Consider the following 19,710-nt stretch of genomic DNA (forward strand, 5'->3'; position numbering starts at 1 on the left):
TGTTTGGGTGCTATTATGGATTTTTGATACGTTTTTTGGACAAAATAATGTGCAAAAACTCATTTTGCAAAAATATGTGCCAAAATTCTCATAAAATAATGCAGAAATGGATTCCCTGACTATGAAAACATATGAGGAGACACCAAAAATACATCTGTACTCCTTTCACAACAGGAGATATGACACATTGTAGGGTATGGGACTGTCCGGCGGCCATCTTGGATTTGTTATATGAAAAAGCTGTGGGAAAAAATTAAGGCAAGAAATATATTTTCCTCACCATGAATCACCAAACTGAGGACAAAGGCCAACCAACAGCTTTTCAGAAATGCCATGCAACAACCAAAAATCTATGCCGGGTCAATTTTGACCCGAACACCACAGATGTAACTTTTTTTTTTTTAGACCTTTAAAATTTAATAAAATGATAAAATGATAAAAAACTGTTGAAATGATTGTGACTGAGGATTAGATGAAGCCTCATTCCGGGACAATAAAGGAAAGTGTGTTTTTTTTACACTTAAACTTGAAAACGGGTCAAAAATGACCCGAACACAACAGAAGGGTTAAATGGATTGGCCTATGCCAAATTAAGATTGTCACTGGGACTATTGTTGACTAATGAACCTGCTTCAGGAGTCGCATATGTCATGTAAATATGGATATGAGATTCAAGAGATTCAAGGAGTTTATAGTCATTGTCAATGAAGTCAACAAAATTGTGGCAGGGGATGACAAAGGGATAAGTTGAGTTGGGGATGCCTGCGTGCTTGCGATGTATGAAGTTCCGAATGTCGGTCACTAGGGGGAGACAGATGCTATCAAATTGTGAGAAGCCTGCTGTCTATGCAAGCAAATGTTTGCACTGCTGCTCCTCCAGCCGGTAAATTCCCCAAGTAAGACTGACTGAAAGAGACTACGTGTGTGTGTCAGAGAAAGAGATACAGGTGTGAGAGTGTGTCTTAAGACGAGAGAGAAAGAGATACAGGTGTGAGAGTGTGTCTTAAGACGAGAGAGAGAGAGAGAGAGAGAGAGAGAGAGAGAGAGAGAGAGAGAGAGAGAGAGAGAGAGAGAGAGAGAAAGAAAGAGAGAGAGAGAGAGGGAGAATAGTTCATGGAAGAGAGTGTGTGAGATGTTGGTGGCTTTGAGATGCTTTGCAGCACATATACTGTAGTAAAGGAAATTGAGGAATAAATGGAGGAATCATTAGTTTATTGTAATTTTTGTATTATTAGTAATCAATAACTTACAGTATCCCAACCTTTGTTGAAATGATGTAGGCCTACATGTGAATATCAGAACCAGGGATTCTTGGGAGATGGGACAAAACAAGTTTTGAAAACCTGATTTTGAAAATGCAGAATATGTTGTTGATGGTTATATATTCATGTAGATAAAGATGTGTAGTTTTCAGGCATGTAAAAATACAGGCTCCAGGTAAAAAGGCATTTTTAACAAATTAACATGTTTACCTTCACACCTAGATTTTCATCAACTCCGTCAGACACAAGAAAAGTGCATAATTAAATTATTATAATAGTCCAACAAGAATCTTTAACTCTGATTTGAATTGTAATGATACTTAGTTACCTTGATGTACAATAATGTGTAATGTATATATTTAAATTTTAATGTTAAATTTTAATGTTATTAACACAGAGAGTTCGAAAAATTGGCATTTTCAGACTTAATCTTTTATTTTGCAACCATGAGGAAAACACCTAAAGTGGTTAAAATACATGGTGGTATAGATCTAATGACCCTATATTGCCTAAACAAAAAAAAAATGATTAAAGAATTAGCTTTTCCCCCAAAATGAGTGGGCATACTGGTCTGATTTTTGGAGCCTATTTAGAGCAAAATGTTTTTTCACAGTTTATTTTGTAGTTTTGTTATATTCTTAGGATTCTCTTTTTTAAAAGTTTATTTGTTTAGTTTTAACTTTTTTATATCGAAAAAGTATGTAGTTATATGCATTATATGCACATTAGTATACATATAATATCCTAAAATAACTTTTCCTCCTGTTTCTACATTTGAAAAGAATATCATATTAGCATATTGAGCAGTTTTTGGTGAATTTGTCAACTCCATAAGATTTTGCATGTCAACTCCATAAGAAAATCTTATGGAGTTGACTCTTACGGAGTTGACAAATAAACCTACTTTTCATAATAACACATGATTTTCTAACAGAAATAATCTGGTACATCAGCAGTCACTTAAGGACTTGCCAATAAAGTTATTCTAAGCTTTTATTATACAAAATACTGAAATAACCCTTATTTTTATGCACTATGGTGTTGACACATTATGGTTGTGACATAGGTGGTCTTCCTAAAGATGCATTGATAAAATCAAATATTAAATGTGACCTTAACAGAACAGTGTCTCCATGTATACCAAACAGGAAGTAGTACCAGGCTCCTTAGAGTGTGAGCTGACCACAATAATGGTAGGTTTTTCTGTATTTTAAAAAAATCTTATGGTGTTGACTAAAAGTCCGGACACATGTTCAATTATCAAATATAGTTTAAAAAGTATATAAAAAGGTTTATGAAACATTGTACATACACTGTAAAAAAATATAAGCCTTCCCAACGTAAAATTTTTCAGTGACCCGTTTCCTATAAAATTTCTAATTGGCCCAATTTGTTGCGACAACCATTTTTTTTACGTTGAGCTTATTACCCATTCATTTAGTAAAATGTTGGGTCAATTAAAATATTGTCCGATGGTCAATGAAATATTGTATGTTGGCCAAACATGCCTTGTTGGGCTAAAAAGTACCTTTCCTCATTTCAAAGAAATAACCATGATCTGAAAGCATATTTCCTTCATTAAAGGTACATTTATTGAAAAAAAATCATGTGAAATCAATACAAGTTAGTATACCGTAATGCGGCCGCCATTCCTAACAGTGAGGTATTGAACTTTGGAATTTGACATACACACAGAGAGAGAGAGAGAGAGCCAGAGAGAGAGAGCGAGAGAGCGAGAATGTGTGCCAGTGTTATACACTCATGAAAACACACATAGATGCACACAAACAGAAATAACAATGTTAATACACGCAGGCACGCACGCACCGGCATAACAGTCAGGACCACTTTTAAACATTCGATAACAAAAAAAGTGGTTATTTATGAGAGAGAGAGAGAGAGAGAATGTGAAGAGTTCAGATGCAAAACCCCCTAAGTGCCTTTTCAGAAAATAATCTTAATTATTTTTTATTTAATACAAACCTATCAAAATTGCATGTTGTTAAATTTTGTTTATGTAATATAACTATTTATATGTATCATCAAGTACATGAATGTAAACCAAACCAACAACGGGGTTCTCTAAAAATATAGAAGTGCAGGTCTTCAGAAATGGAGTTAGGGGGTTTTGCATCTGAACTCATCATGTGTGCCAGTGTTATACACTCATGAAAAACACACATAGATGCACACACAGAAATAGCAATGTTATTACACGCAGGCACGCACACAACGGCATAACAGTCAGGACCACTTTTAAACATTCGATAACAAAAAAAGTGGTTATTTATGAGAGAGAGAGAGAGAGAGAAACATCTTTGAAACATCTCACCAAGACGGACAAAAAAAAGTCTATAATGCGGCCGCCATTCCCAACAGTGAGGTATTGAACTTTAGAATTTGACATAGAGAGAGAGAAGAAGAGAGAGAGAGAGAGAGAGAGAGAGAGAGAGAGAGAGAGAGAGAGAGAGAGAGAGAGAGAGAGAGAGAGAAGAGAGAGAGGGGGGAGAGAGACAGAGAGAGAGAGAGAGAGAGAGAGAGAGAGAGAGAGAGAGAGAGAGAGAGAGAGAGAGAGAGAGAGAGAGAGAGAGAAAATGTGTGCCAGTGTTATACACTCATGAAAACACACACAGATGAACACAAACAGAAATGGCAATGTTAATACACGCAGGCAAGCACGCACCGGCATAACAGTCAGGACCACTTTTAAACATTTGATAACAAAAAAAGTGGTTATTTATGAGAGAGAGAGAGAGAGAGAGAGAGAGAGAGAGAGAGAGAGAGAGAGAGAGAGAGAGAGAGAGAGAGAGAGAGAGATCGCCAAGCAACACCGATTATAAAATTACACCAGTAACTTCAATTTTAAGGAGCGAATCTTTGCGGTGCACTGTGTGCCGAGGTTAAGGAAGATTTTTTGGGCTGCCTCAAAAGTGTACCTCAACTCTTTTGGGTACTCCATATTGAGGGCATAGAACAGCCCAAACAGCATGATGAATGCCGTTGTCAAGTCTTTTAGTCCCTCCATAACGACTTCTCCCTCCAGCACCACAGCTGCATCGGTGATTGTGGGACTTTGTCCAGTGGTGAATTCCACGATTCCCACCTGTGGGAATGTGGTGGGTGGGCCGCCAGTTTTCTGTGAAGCACAGTAAATGGCATAACATGACACATTAAGCCTGACTCAATCATCATTTCATGTTAAATCATAACACAGTAGACCAGGATGACCAAAGGTGTAGGTTTAACTTAGAAAATGGTGGGGACATTGCCATGGCAAATTGTCTGGGTATGCCGTTCTACATTATATTTGTGAAAAAATGGTGGTGACAAGCTAGGTTTATCTCAAAAGTGGTATGGACATGTCCCCACCGTCCACACCTAAATTACGCCCATGAGGATGACGCTTATCCAAAGCAACTTCATCGTTTTCCTTATGTACAACGGATTGATTGGCACTTGCTCAAGGACACTGCAACCATGAATTATGGAATTTTAACCAGCCATTTTCTGATCACACCACAATAAAGCAATATCAATAAAATTACCTCAAGTGTCTTTGAAAGAGAGGCCTGCTCCTTCAGATACAGGGGAAGACCACGGAGAACAGTGGACCGTCTGTGTGTAGTCAGGTCTGTGGTCTGCAAAAATGACAGGTCATCAATTAACGCATCAAATCATCTGCAATTGATATGAGCTTATATATCTACTCTACTGTACAACAGCCTAACCAACTCCTTTCACCAGAGCCTCAAATCATTTTAGCAAATGCATGACCTGAACCAGAAGGTCAAGTGCATCAAACTGGGACTATGCAGTGTAGCTAAAGCTCAATGAAAAGGGACAATTGGGGAAAAAAATTGGACCACACAATTTGGACGATGAAGACAGGTGGGTTAAGAGGAGAGTGATGAAAGCCACTCATGGCCATTTAAAAACAGTCAATTTTGAGCAGCGAAGGGCTGTGCCACAAGTTGTCTACCATTTAAGCTGATTTGAGCAGTTACTGACAAAGTCCCATGGTATCGTAACACCTTGGACTATGAAAAAAACAACTCTGTCAATTCAAACCTTGATGTGACCCTTATCACAAGAAACAATGGTTGGGATCTTCCTGATTAAATAAAGGTCACATAAAAAAAGAAAAATAAGCTAGTACAAACCACACATTTTGGCAGATTTGTGGGAATATCTTTTCATGGGACAACATTAAAGAAATGTCACCTTTACACAATGAAAGGTATCCAGTGTACAACTGGTGTAGTGGCTTCAATTTATCACTCAATCAAAATGTTAATACAAGACCATACATGTCAAATGTATCCACAAAATTGATAAGATACACCTTATGTTGAAATCCCATAGAGAGAATTGTGATCTGCTTCCGTATGTAGTCACAGTATACGTTGACATGCATGTTTCTTTTGATGAAATTAAGGCCCCAGTGTTGACTGTATTCATGCAGCCCCAAACCACGTCAGATAGCAGCATTTTTGACTTAAGGCCATGGTAGCTTTTCTTTGTACTACTCAGTTACCACCACATAAGCTCAGCACCATCTTAAGTATCTTGTTCTTATTGGAGACAGACAGACAATGCATATGTATTGATGGAAACATGTTGTGAGGTCTAATGATGTCAAGATGAACACATTTGTCAAGAATCTGTAGTGGCAAACCAATGAAAAGTAGAAAGAAAAGTGTCCCATGCTTACAGTCAAAGCTCAAAGGTAGTGGGACTGTATGAATGCTGTCATTATTGGGAAGCTAAATTTCACCATCAGAAACATGGATGTCAATATGTATTTTGAGTAATGAAGCAGCTCATGATCCTTTCTATGAGGATTGTAACATGGGGTTAGTTCTAATTTTTGTGAAGAGACATTAATGGCTGTGTCTTGAATCATTTTGAGTAAGAAAAATATTAAACTTGTTGTACACTGGACACCTCATTGCTTAAAAGTGAAATTTCTTTAATGCTGTCCCATGAAATAAAAGTCTTACAAACATGCAGACATGTGAGGGGTGTATTAACTTCTGTATCTTCACACCACTATTTCACAGCAGATGTGCTTTTGCTCTCAAGCAATCACTTGTGTGTATACAAATATGCACACACGATAGCAGGAACGAGTCAGCTGTGACATTGTGTAAAGATATTGATGTGTAAACACTGAGACAGCATTTGTCTACAACAATATTATTAACCTGTCCCTATGTACATGTAAGCAACATACAGGTACTGGCCATATAATTGGAATATCATGAAAGTTTTATTTCCATAATTCCATCAATAATGTTAAACTCCAGACTTTGAACTATTCCAAGCATTAATTAGTTTGTTTATTTATGTATTTATTTATTACATATTTTGGCCTTCCACTTTGAAAAAAAAAACAGGAATTGAGGAATTCACATTAGAACATTGTAATAAAATCACAAAAAGAAAGACATTCGGGTCACATCAAATGAGTGAAATACTTTCTACAGAACAGGTCAATGTTCAATACTTGATTAGGAATGTCTGTCTTAATCACTGCCATGATGTGTTTAACATTGAAGTCAATGGCAGAGGCATTGCATGGGCATTATGGAAGCCCAGGTATCCTTGATGCTTTGCTGTCAGCTGTTTTTGTTTGATCTGGTGACCCACACTATTCTCTTCAAGATACCCATGCCACAATTGTGTGCCAAGTCACCAGTTTAAGTCTAACACACCAGAACTGAAACCCCATTGAGGTTTTATTTCTGGCAAGTTAGAATTTAACTGGTTACTTGGCACCAAATTGTGGCATGGAAATCTACGGAGTATATTGAAGAGAATAGTGTGGGTCACCAGATCAAGCAAAAACAGCTGACAGCAAAGCATCAAGGATACCTGGGCTTCCATAATGCCCATGCAATGCCTCTGCCATTGACTTCAATGTAAAACACATCATGGCAGTTATTAAGACAAAGACCGTCCTAACCAAGTATTGAACATTGGCATGTTATGTAGAAAGAACCACATTTAAACTGATTTGATGTGACCTGAATTTCCTTATTTTTTTCAGAAGCAAATTGTGATTTTATTACAATATTCTAATAATGCAAATGCCTCAATACATGTTTTTTGGAGATGGAGGGCAAAAATATGTAAAAATAAATAAATAAACAAATGAACGAATAGTTAAAAATGTGGGCAATGCATCAACAAGCCATGAAAGTTAAACAACACTATTGATGGAATTGGAAATGGAAAGAAAGAAATATTTTCATGATATTCTAATTATATAGCCAGTACCTGTACAAGAGAAAAAAACGCATGATTAACATACCTGGGCATCCAGTGTCTCCAGAAGCATGTTCAAGTCATTCCACTTTCCTTGGCTTGCTTTGGCTCTGTACAGTCTCAGGAACCCCTGGGTATGGCTGTCCAGCGCTGTTAGGAAGGTTGCCTTTAGGTCCACGCGGTTGATGCGGAAAAATTCAGCGCAAACCTTAAGATGGGAAAAGAAGATTCAGAACCAAAGATGTTAGAGCAACGTAAACATTCAACACAAACCTGTATAGGAAAAAAGATTCAGTAAAAAGGAAATTGTTAATGTCTAATGATCACAACAGAAAATACATACCTCCTGCTCGAAAAACAGTCCTGGCCATCTCCCCTTGATCGATTTCACCAGCGGCTGATCCTGGACAATTTCCTTTCTTCTTAAGGAAAACGTGGTCTCCATCTTCTCTTTCAAAACAGTGAAGCTCACATTCTTCCTTTTCACCTCTTCCTCCATCCATGCTCTTTCCCTCTCCAACTCCTCTTCATTAGAACCAACTGCATGGTCAGGCAGAAAGTTCAGCTCTGATCTCTTGGGTCTCTTCAGGGAGCCTTGTCTTGAACCAGTATTGACGGCCATCTCACGGCATCCAGCATTACGGAGCTTCTGGCGGTAATTTGCAATTTTGGATCTTAGGCTCACTTTCCAAGCTTCGCAGCCCGTTTCAGAAGTTGGGTGTGCAAGGCAGGGGTACTTTTGCACCAGAGCAGATGCCACTTTTCCAACTTGGGTTTCATCTGGATAAGCTTTGAAGGAGTACATCACTTCAGCCAATTTCTCCAAGATGTTTATTTTCATGTCCCTGGGAACGACCAGAGTTTTTCCCTTTTCAAAGTCCTCATTCGCCTTTCTTAGCCGCAACTCAACATCATATGAAAAGGAAGGCAGTGGAAACACACTTGGCCACTGCTCTAATCGGACTGATGACGACGACGACTGGGTGGCCCCCGTGCTTGGAGAGAGAGGAGAACCATCGAAGCGGGCTGATGACGACTGGGTGGCACTTGTGCTTGGAGAGAGAAGAGAACCATCGAAGCGGGCTGATGGTGACTGGGTGGCACTTGTGCTTGGAGAGAGAAGAGAACCATCGAAGCGGGCTGATGGTGACTGGGTGGCACTTGTGCTTGGAGAGAGAAGAGAACCATCGAAGCGGGCTGATGACGACTGGGTGGCCGCCATGCTTGGAGAGAGAGGAAAACCATCGAAGCGGGCTGATGTCGACTGGGTGGCACTTGTGCTTGGAGAGAGAAGAGAACTATGGAAGGGGGCTGATGACTGGATGGCGCTTGTGCTTGGAGAGAGAAGAGAACCATCGAAGAGGGGTGCTGATGACGATGACTGGGTGGCACCGGGGTAGGGCACTGAAGTTGCCGCCTCGTCCACCACTTGGACCTCCCAGAAGATCTTCAATGTTACTCCCTCGTTGGGGAGCTCCGAAATGTCATATAATGTGCACAGTTCATTGTTGAAATCGGGGTCCTGATATTGTATTATGAAGTCGCCCATTAGCTGCAGTCTTTCGCTAAGGGTCGCTGCCAGTTCCTGAACTGAAGTTGGCCTGGGTATTGTTAATTTCCTGATTTGGCCCGGTGAGAGGAAAACCCGAATCAACATTGAATCCTGGGAAAAAAAGAAAAGAAAATCCATTTTAGTTACATAGGAAGATTATTTTTGCATACATTTTCAGACAGGTCTGTAAAATATGGCCCCAATGTAATAGATGCACCATCTATATTATTTACACTATATACAACATTTACAAAATGTACAACATTTACGGCACAAAAAGGTCCAAGAACATCATGTTCATTGTTAAGACTGAGCTCCTACTTTCAATCAAAGTAAAAACCTCTTGGCAGACACCATCATCTTTCCAAATACATTGTATGTGGCCAGCGGGTAGAAATCAACAAGCTCGTGTGGGCCAACAATGGATACTTTGCCGTGATTACTTCCAACAACTTCATATGCTCGAAAATGTTCATAGTACCAGGAAGACAGATGCTCCACAAAGAAAGAAACCTCTGTGCCAACAACCAGAATGCTGTGAATTCGACCAAAATCTGGAGAGCCACCACTGAGTCCAACTGGTAGAATCATTCCTTTACTGTACAAAGTCCCAAACAATGTTGCATTTGTTGCCAGGGACAATGACCTCATGTGTGGATAACGATTTTCAACAGCTGTCCGCAGCCGCGGTTCAACAGCAGACAGTTCGACCACTTTCAATTTTTCAACACACATTGGTGCTTTGAAGAACTGGTGAGAGTCTAAAGCATAAGCAATCATGGATTGATGTTTACTTGCCAGCGTTTTCAAGGGATTCTTGAAATTGCGGGTGTGGTGCACAACCCCCTTGAAGTAGCTGTGTTTCGCTTCAAACCTCATCGTCCACAGATCAACCAAAGGCCCATAACACCGGATAAGGTGGGGATAATGTTCAAGGTAGTGATGTTTAGGCAGGAGCTTCTCATTGGGAAAAACTTCATTGAACAACTGCCGATGATCAGAAATTTTACTCTCTAGGTAATACAGAGACTCCTCTGATAGCTTTGGACTTACAACCAATTCCACAATGTCTTTCAACTCCATTAAAAGTTGCCATGCCTTCTCATCCTCTGGCACCAAACCACCTACCATCAGAGGAAGCAGTCTAATTAAAGCCCAATTCTCATGCCCATTTCCTCCTATTGTTTTTCTCCGTTGAAAGCTCTGGGGAATGTTTTGAGGGCGATTCACTTTATCTGTAAAGCCATATGGAAATGACTGGATAATGCCATTGAGCTGATTAAAGGTGAAGTATTTGGCACCAATCAGTTTCTGTAGACACAGAGCCAATTCCCTGGGTACCACCCCTTCAAACAAATCATGCAAAACATCTGGAGGAAAACCAGTAATGACATGAAAAGAGGACAGCTGTTTTTGAAGGGCACATTCAGCTTTAACACCACACACATTTGTGACACCTGACTCACTGCACTTCAAGTCAGCAATGCATTGGTCATGCTGCTGAGGAGTTCGCAGTGGAAACAACCCCTGCGATACTGCTGTAGTCTGAATGTCCTGCAGAGATGCTACGCAAAACCTACAGAATTTGTCAACACAGAAACTCTCCTGAAAGCCCGCAAGGCCATGTGCCCCAAGATTATCAGCAGACACTACAAGCACAGTTCCCTTCACATTCCCACCAATGGCCTCCACATTCAATCCTTCACTCTCAAGGATCTGCAAGTCACGGAGAAGTGGCTCTAAAAAACGTTCAAATCCGTAGAGTTTCACCTCAGAGCTTTTCCCGAGCAGTGCCAATTGGATGGAATGGAGACTAGATCTGTACTTTGACTCCCAATTCAAAATGACAAAATACACTCCTGTAATTTTGTGTTTTTTTCTTGAAGTCCCAATTGGGTTCACTATCTCGTACTCATCAAGGTAAAACCCAAGCGAAAGTGTGAGATTGTGGCCAGTCACAAGCTTGTTGCGTTTGTAGTACTCACCATCAAAAGGTGACGCATAGAGCCCTGGGGTGCCCTCCTTCACCGGAAAGGTCTTGGTGATGACGTCTGGCCGCTCCAACAATGCTGTCAGGGTCTTCAAAACAGGAACATAAACAAAGGTGTGATTTTGCACCCTACTGAATACATATTCCACAGGTTCAATAATCTGAAAGTTCTCCCGAAAGTAGATGTTTCGCTTATGAGTAGTTGAAAGGGGGCCTTTGTCAGTGGTTGCAGTCAGAAACGTGTTTGTTTTTTTTAATGACTCAGCAATGTCAGCAACAATAGACTCATTCACATTGCAATTGTGCTTCAGCAGGATATTCTTAATAGCAGACAGTGCATTTGAGTTTGTCAGTGACAGAATGTCATTTACACCATCAATAATCTGCTGAGAGGCACTTTGAGACACATGCATTTGCGTTTGCATACACAAAAGCAATGAAGCAAGTTTGTGTTCAAGTACTGTTTCACATTCCTCAAGATCCTCTGAAATATGATCTGACTGAACGTCATCATTTTGGTCTGACAGACTTTGTGAGGAGGAGGTTGTGTCAAACTCGTTGTCTGTACTGCCTACTGTACACACAGATGTGCAAAGATCTTTCAACGAGTGATGTCTGTGTTTATTTGATTTGTGAGTTCTGAAAGTTGTGTTGTTGGTGGTACTGAAATCACAGTTAGAAAATGGACAGTTAACTCGCTGATTGTTTTGTAAATGTCTTCCTAAATGTTGCAAGAAATTAGGAAGAGAACAAATATCAGTGAATTCACACAACTCACAGCGGACACTGGCATTGTCTGCGCATGCAGAGGCAGAGCTGTTTTTTTTAGCATGTACTCTCCATAAATGTGTTTTCAACGCTCCTGTGGTTTTAAAACTACATGCACAGTCAAGATGAATACAGGGGAATAAACCCTTACCCGCCTGCCAATGATGAAGTCGATAATGCCTCAACAGCACCTCTTGCTGGGAATGGGTGAATTTACAATGTCGGCACTGCATACCTGCATTATAAAAACAAAAAGAATGAATCACTTATGTATATGTCACGATACAACTAACAAAAAACAATGCAAGCGAAATACAGTACCCAATCGTTTAAAACTAGGGATCAATTTGACTACAAAGTTGAGCAGCATAGCATGCCCTAGTTCATCTCCACGTGCTAGCAGAATTCACATGCTGTGGTTAAAAAAGACGCCCCTCTAAAAATAGCGCGTTTAAACATCACAATGTTTTAAAATAGGAATAAAATACTTAATACTTGTAACTAGATGTCTCGTACGAAAACTGGCCCAATAGTATTGCATTGAATGGATGGGCTAGACAGCAGCAAAGCACACTTGACCGGGAAAAGAGCTAATTAGGCAGCAACCAACCACAGACGGCAGCTAAAAAGCCACCATAAAATTTCAGAAAAAATAAACGGAGAAATGCTACTTCTAAACACACAATATACACATGAAATGTAAACTAAGGAGACAATCGCAAAGATTTGAAACTCCCATCACTCCTTGAGCTTAGAATGAGTAGGTCTGTCCTAGAACTAATTCATCTCCACGCTCTGAATGCTAGCTCGAATTCACCTGCTAAACTGAACCCCCCTAAAGAGCAGAAGGTTTAAACACCACGATGTTTTAAATTTGCAATTTAACATGTGTCGCATGAAAACTGACCCGGTAATGTGTTGAACTAGAATCTAGATTGATGCGTAATCACACGTTAACATGACACACAGCAGCGAAGTAAGCAAGCTTGTTTGTTTCGTCAGGGTGAGCAAGCTAGAACTAAGCCAGCAACCAGCCACAGACGGCAGCTAACCAAACCATTCAATCGGCAATACTAAACTACGACAAGCTCCGTTTTAACTTTCACAATGCAGGTCTACATGAGATGAGAACAAATCACACAAATCAAACAGACATCAGCATTTGGGACAGGAAGACGGGCGATACAGATATTTGAAACGCTTTTTACTTCTTGAGCTTAGCAATTACTCTAGTTCATTCACACATGCTAGCTCGAATTCACCTGCTAAACTGAGCCCCCCTAAAGAGCAGTGAGTTTCAAACAACGAACAAAATGCATCGATTGCATAGAAAGAAACAACATTGCAACATACGCAGTCATTGGTGTCGAGGTTGAGACAGGTGATGATGATGACCGATGCTATTTGAATCTCGAGTCCTGAACAGGCGTCTCTTCTTGCTTGTCTTGTCGTCTAATACTCGCCGCGCAGTGCCAGCCCGTGGGAAAATCCCGAAAGTCCAACTTTGACAGTGACGTCATCTTTTTCGGCCAACATGACATTTTGTGTTCTATGGGTACAGTATGTGGTTCAATGTTACAGTTTCCCTGGACAGAAATGTTTATGTTCGCCTGATGAAGATTTTGTGGAATATTCTTAAAAACTATGCAATCATTGCCCAAACACATTTTCCCCGTTTGACTCAACCATTATGTTGAGAAAGCATATATTTATTCATTTTTACAATTTTTTGCTTCAGTCCCTTATTACAGTGTACATGTATTGATTAATTATCCAAATACTTGATGACAGAAGCTATGATGTTTGTTATATTTCATTTTAACCAATTATTATGGTATTGTCAAATTCTAAATCTTGCTTTCGGACATGGGGTTTTGAAGGTACTGATGACACACTGCAACGTGTAAAATAAAAACAATAAAACTATATAAATATGAAATCATATTTTAGTGTACAAAACTTCTTCTTCTATCATTCCAGCTAATTTTGTTGCAATTTTTAATTACATTTTAAGCACAAACATGAGTTTTATCTCCCGGACATGTTTTGTCCCATCTCTCAAGAATCCCTGAGAACATATCATTTCACAATTCAAATAAATAACAAGACAAAGTGGATTACTTGCAAAAGCTAGTCTTCTGTTCAAAACCCTTAATTTATCTGCCAAAAATAACTTCCGGTGTTAATGAATGTGCCAATGCCATTAGAATGCCAAGCCCTTATGCCAGTGTGTGCTGTAGAAAGGTATTAGCCTTCACTACACATGCTGCTTTGCACGATCGTTAGCCTATTATCTGACAGACAGCATGGATTATATCCCTCAGCAAGGGTTCCAGATTTTGGGCTCCAATCAGAGAGCAGGGTAGCCTGGTTCTCACCGAAGGTGCGTGTGTGTACACAAACTACCGTAGCACTGCCGATAACATGCTCTCCTCAAGTCAGAAAATAAATGGTGCATTTATTGCAACTCATCACAAACAAATTCCTCCAAAAACATTTTTTGTTCATCTCTAAAGACTCAATATAGTCTATAAGCTGTCCTGTGACTCATCAATGCGATTCCGTTGATATTTAAGCAATAAATGCTCCATTTATTTTCTACTCTAGAAATAATGGCAGCGCTACCAGATGGTGTGTAGCTCCGCTCCTCCAGGGGGCTCCGGAGCTACACACACGCAACGTTGGTGAGAACCAGGCTAAGAGCAGGGAGGGGTGGAAAGGCAATGACTGCAATGTGTTTGAATAGATGGTTTGTACAATGGACACAATTAGCTATGGGCTTCCATTAGCTAGGCCTATGCCAAACGAAACATTCAAAATGCCAAATAAATGCCCATGGGCAACTGTCAACCACACCTTAACCCCTTAAGACACGGCTTTATACATTTGTTGTTACCAATATTGTAATGACCAAGTTGTGGTGCATTACTAAAAAGCCTGTATTGTGTCATAGTATTTTAGTGCTATGGTAGTTACATTTCAATGACTATTACAGCGTGCCACTGAAGGTACGGCGCGCATTAAGGGGCTACCCTACAAAAAATTGCAGCCTCCAGACTATCTAACTTGTGAGATCGTCTGGTGTTTACCAGGCAAGGCGGTCACTTTTCTTATGATTCAGAACACAGAACAGACTGATTACAAGAAACTGGACAAGATTCTGCAGTTACTACCATGTCTTCTTCACTGATTATGCCACTACAATCCAGTTAAACAAAATTTCTTGACTTTTATGTCTTTCTTTTTGATATAGTATAGTAGAGAGACAGAGAGAGGGAAGGATTGCAAAATGACCCGGACCAGCAAAAAACCCAGGTCGTCAGAGTAGCAGTCCAGAGCCCAGCTGTTTTGAGCCATGGCTGGGCCAAAAGTGGATTGAAAACAAAAAACTCGGTTAGCGTTTGTATATAAAAGGGAAAAACATCAATGGCATTCCCCCTACTGCGCACAGGCTTATCACATTTCTGTCAGCTCTTGACAGCATCTTTATTATTAAACAAAGCAGAGAGTAAAAACTTAAGAAATTATATTTTTCTATATATTTTTAGTATTGGAATTAATACGTTGTCCCAGACTGTTTTGAAATAATGTGATTATCAGCAGGACATGTTTACAGTTATTCCCAATTACATTTTGTTTTATTTGCAAATATTTATTTATATTGAACATTGCGCAGCCAAATATGACTGGTGATTCAAAATGGCAGACATGAAGAAGATCCATTTATTCATGTATGAAAAGTGTACATTCCAAGTGATACTGAATACTTGGAAATTAGTGTTGACATGCCTGAAAAAGTGTGAATGGAGAAGCATACATTCTGGAAATAAGATACTCAACAGTACATGCCTAACTGGCCTGATGTAGCTGGCCTTCAAAAGCCGTGGCACTGAGTCTCTCTCTCTCTCTCTGCCAGTCCCTGCCTGTGAGAAACACAACCCACAGACTCTGAGACCATCTTTTTTTTTCAGGTTGTAACATTGCCTTGAACCCATTTCAGACTAAGGCACCTGTCTACTGATGAATGCCTAAGCCATTTTTAGGGAAAGGTGGCCTCTGCCTATTACAGCCTACATGTCTCAGAATCTGAAGCACATAAAAACATGAAATAAGTTGTATTTAAAAGCTAGGAGGCTCCTCACTTTGCATTGGGATGTGTTCATTCAGCTACCCACATTTTTAATACAAAACTCAAACCTCAAGAGCCCGAATGCAGGGTATACTGTATGTAGGCGACAAAAGTCAAACAACGTATCAGCATCAAGCTAAAATGGGTTAAGAGTTTCTTAACGGGGCACTTTAATACTAAGGGGGCATTCTTATGATGAGGTCAAGGGTGTGTTGGGAGGCTTGTGATGGGGTATAGCGGGTGCTTGTTCGAAAAAGGTTTAGAAACACTACTTTAAAGGAACAGTCCACCATATTTCAGGAAATAGCTTATCTGTAAATAAGTCTTGGTAAAATATGAGAATACATAGGATTTTTTTTTCTCTATGTGTTTCCAATGTCTAGATTTGATTTTAAAAGTAACCTATAGCCACACTTAGCATAGCAATGGATGTCTATGGTACCAAATGAAACATTATCAAATGTACTTAATGGCCTTTAAAATTAATGTATTGAAATAAATGAATTTAAATTAATTAATGTAATTAAATATTAAATAATTTAATAAAATCTTGGTTTGATGCTAAGGGTACCATTTACATCCAGTGATTGTGCTAAGCTATGCTAGTAATGTTAATCTATGTAGGCCTAAGCGCTGAGTGCTAATGTGCAGGAAGTACTGGGGAGAAAATGATATGTATGCATGCATGTGTTATACAGTATAAATATAAATATGTCACCATCAAAAAGGATGAACTTTTCCTTTAATGTTTGCCAAACATTTGTGTGTCTGTCTCCCCCATTGTTTTCACAGATATGAGCTACAGTATGTGGCTATATCCATTCAATTTTCTCCCGCTGTACGACTGATATAAAGAAGACGTTGACAGCTTCTCCCTTGCTGTGTTCCGCGTTGCTGTCTTCTATGGCACCCGAACATGCACAGATCATTCCAATTGCAAAGAACAGAATCTGTGAATTCACAAACGACAGTGGCAAGTGTTAGTAACATAAGCATTACTACAGTAGGAATGAAGATAAAGGGTGTAAAATCAAAACTGGAACGTGATAGTGCTTCCAATCTTCATGTAGCCTCTTGTAACCTATTCTACCTATAAACGCTCATCAAAAAGATGCATTTAAAATATCATGGGGTGTATCGAACAATAGATCAAAAATTGTAATGCGAACCACATCGTTAGTTGAGTGTATCGTTACATCCCTATTGACTTCCATGGCTTTGTACTCAACACATAGTGCCCAACTTCCTGTTGTTTTTTAATATATGTAGCCCCTTAATACTCGCCGTACCTCCTGCGGCACACCGTAATAGACATTGAAAGTTAACTACTATAGTACTACAATACTATGACAGTGCACGGGGCCTTTATACATTACGACTTGGTCATTGCCATTCTAGTAATAGCTAATTTATAATGCCATGTCTTAAGGGGATATTAGGGCTTTTTGCCTTTAGTTTTTTGACAGGACAGTGGAGGACAGACTGGAAATGAGTGGGGAGAGAGAGACAAGAAGTATCGTCAAATGACCCAGGCCGGAATTGAACCCGCATCGTCGTTGCAGTAACCCAGTGGCCACGGCAGTGTTGCCAGATGTATGATAATTATCGTATTTGTACCATAATTTCATCCATTTTGTCCTCTGTCCTCTTGATACAACAATTTGGGTCTTGTATGATAATCCCCCCCCCCCCCCCCCCCCCCCCCCCCCCCCCCCAAAAAAAAACGGTAATTTTGAGGTTTTGGTACGATAATTCAGCATTTCTATCTGGCAGCACTTCCCCACTTCCTGTTGTGAACATACAGTACAGTACCTCCACTATACCAACTGCCATGGCCGCCGCTCCAAACTGCAGGGCATGCTTGCCGATGACCTCCCCTATCTCCACAGAGCAGCCTGGTACATGCTGGAGGGGGAAACAGGTAGTTTAATACAGGTAGCTTGACAGCAAATGTCATAACCTTTGCGCAGAGCCTATGTTATAAACTTCATGTTACCAAACTTGTAATGGCTATATCTTAATCTGGTATTTAAAGCACTGTCCCATTTTTGTACTTACAGTTGAAGCTGCTTCTTCATACGAACAGTGAGTGTGGCTGCAGCACCATGAGGGGTATTCATCATTGTCAACCACCATGGGGGAGCCAGTGAAGTCAGTGAAGTTAGTGTAGCCACAGCAGCTGTACTGCAACAGAAAGATAGACAGAGTGAGCGCACATAGCCTACAGTGCACGCACATACAAGTGTGTGTGTGTGTGTGTGTGTGTGTGTGTGTCTGTGTTTGTGTCTGTGTCTGTGTGTGCACTTGTATATGTACGTTAGACCTTTATGTTAAATGTAAATGTATTTTTTATGTGTGAATATGTAAATGTAACACTTTGAGGCAACTGTATAGTTGTGATATTGTGTATGAATACATTTTGATTGATCGATTGATTGATTGATTTATTGATTGGTTATTGGTTGATTGAGTGTATGTGTTTGTGGCTGTGTCCTTAAATCCTCCATGGTGGTATTGTGCAATAAAAATAGGCCTACATTTTGATTGATTGATTGATTGATTGATTGATTGATTGATTGATTGATTGATTGATTGATTGATTCATTCATTCATTCATTCATTCATTCATTCATTCATTAATTCATTCATTCATCGATCAATTGAGTGTATGTGTGCATGGCTGTGTCCTTACGTCCTCCATGGTGGTGTCCCAGAAAAGCGTAAGCGCCTCGTTTCCCCGACCACCGTACGTCTGCCGGATACTCCAGGCCACGCCTCCACTGATGTCCTGTATTTGTGTATGTACCTGCAACAGCAACACATAACCAAAGGTCAACTGTCAATGGAAAAAATACATGGAGGTGGGGGTCTGATGGTCAAAAATTCAGCATTTCTTGGATGTAATTTTAATGTCCGGTATCCCGTTTCATCTCAATACGGAACCTGTGATTTTATCTCTAAATACAGCACAATTACATATTTCAAGGTACGGTTGGCAACCCTACAGCTATCTAACTTGTCTGCCGTTTACATGGGGCATTTAATTCTCAATTAACTCAATTTAATTCCGAATAAAACATAATTCTGCTTTGACAGCATCATGTAAACAATTCGGTATTAAGGTTATTCGGAATTAAACTTCATTCTGAATGATGTGGGTGGTTTATTCCTCTTTTAATTCTGAATAACTTTGTTCCCCTACCATATTACTAAACCATATAAATAAACTTCAAATTTGCTTGTAGGTAATTAATGATGTAGTCAGAATGTCTGTTATAATTAGCAATGTAATCGTGGACTTACCTGAAAGAAGTTGAACAAAATCAACAGGGTGGGTCCAATAAATTTGGCAAATGTGAGGAGAAAATAGAACTGTGGAGAGATAAAGAGAATGAGATACTGATGAACTGAGAGGTACAGTAGATGGGGAAAAACTAAAGCTAGTAGAGAGGTAAGCTGTCAGCAGTGTGAAAATCAGCCAAAGTCACTATTGGTTCGCTGAAAAGTCGCTAGATGACGTCATGACGTTACGTATGACATCACAGCGTCACGCACGGCGCGCTGATCTACAGAAAACGTGCCCACATGCCTTCATCCACAGTAGAGATCGGCGGTGCTAGCTATTTTTTTGGAGATCAGAGCTAATCTCCAGCCCTGCTTAACCGTGGGAAACTCTGACGGCGCAGAGTCACAATTATGTTGAAAAACAATGATTTTGCACTGAAAATGTGCGTTTTAAAAA

At 39.8% G+C, this 19,710-nt stretch overlaps 1 protein-coding gene across 1 annotated transcript; it reads right to left on the minus strand.

Annotated features, from left to right (window-relative positions):
* Nucleotides 1-3,873: 3,873 nt before the first annotated feature.
* Nucleotides 3,874-8,751, minus strand: LOC134458384 (uncharacterized). Its single transcript, XM_063210686.1, has 4 exons — nucleotides 7,873-8,751; nucleotides 7,576-7,737; nucleotides 4,808-4,900; nucleotides 3,874-4,398 (listed from the first exon to the last, which is right to left on the minus strand). Exons 1-4 carry the CDS (start codon nucleotides 8,749-8,751, stop codon nucleotides 4,105-4,107), a joined length of 1,428 nt encoding a protein of 475 aa, XP_063066756.1. The 3' UTR covers nucleotides 3,874-4,104.
* Nucleotides 8,752-19,710: the final 10,959 nt, after the last annotated feature.

This window comes from Engraulis encrasicolus, chromosome 1, assembly GCF_034702125.1.
Source record: "Engraulis encrasicolus isolate BLACKSEA-1 chromosome 1, IST_EnEncr_1.0, whole genome shotgun sequence".
NCBI lineage: Eukaryota > Metazoa > Chordata > Actinopteri > Clupeiformes > Engraulidae > Engraulis > Engraulis encrasicolus.

What these genes read in the sequence shown, in the direction of transcription:
- LOC134458384 (XM_063210686.1), bottom strand. Translation starts at nt 8,751, where the DNA reads ATGGCGGCCACCCAGTCGTCATCAGCCCGCTTCGATGGTTCTCTTCTC. An exon ending in TGGAGACACTGGATGCCCAG is followed by an intron (nt 4,901 to 7,575) that starts GTATGTTAATCA and finishes TCATTTTTGCAG; the next exon opens with ACCACAGACCTGACTACACA. An exon ending in CTCTTTCAAAGACACTTGAG is followed by an intron (nt 4,399 to 4,807) that starts GTAATTTTATTG and finishes TGTGCTTCACAG; the next exon opens with AAAACTGGCGGCCCACCCAC.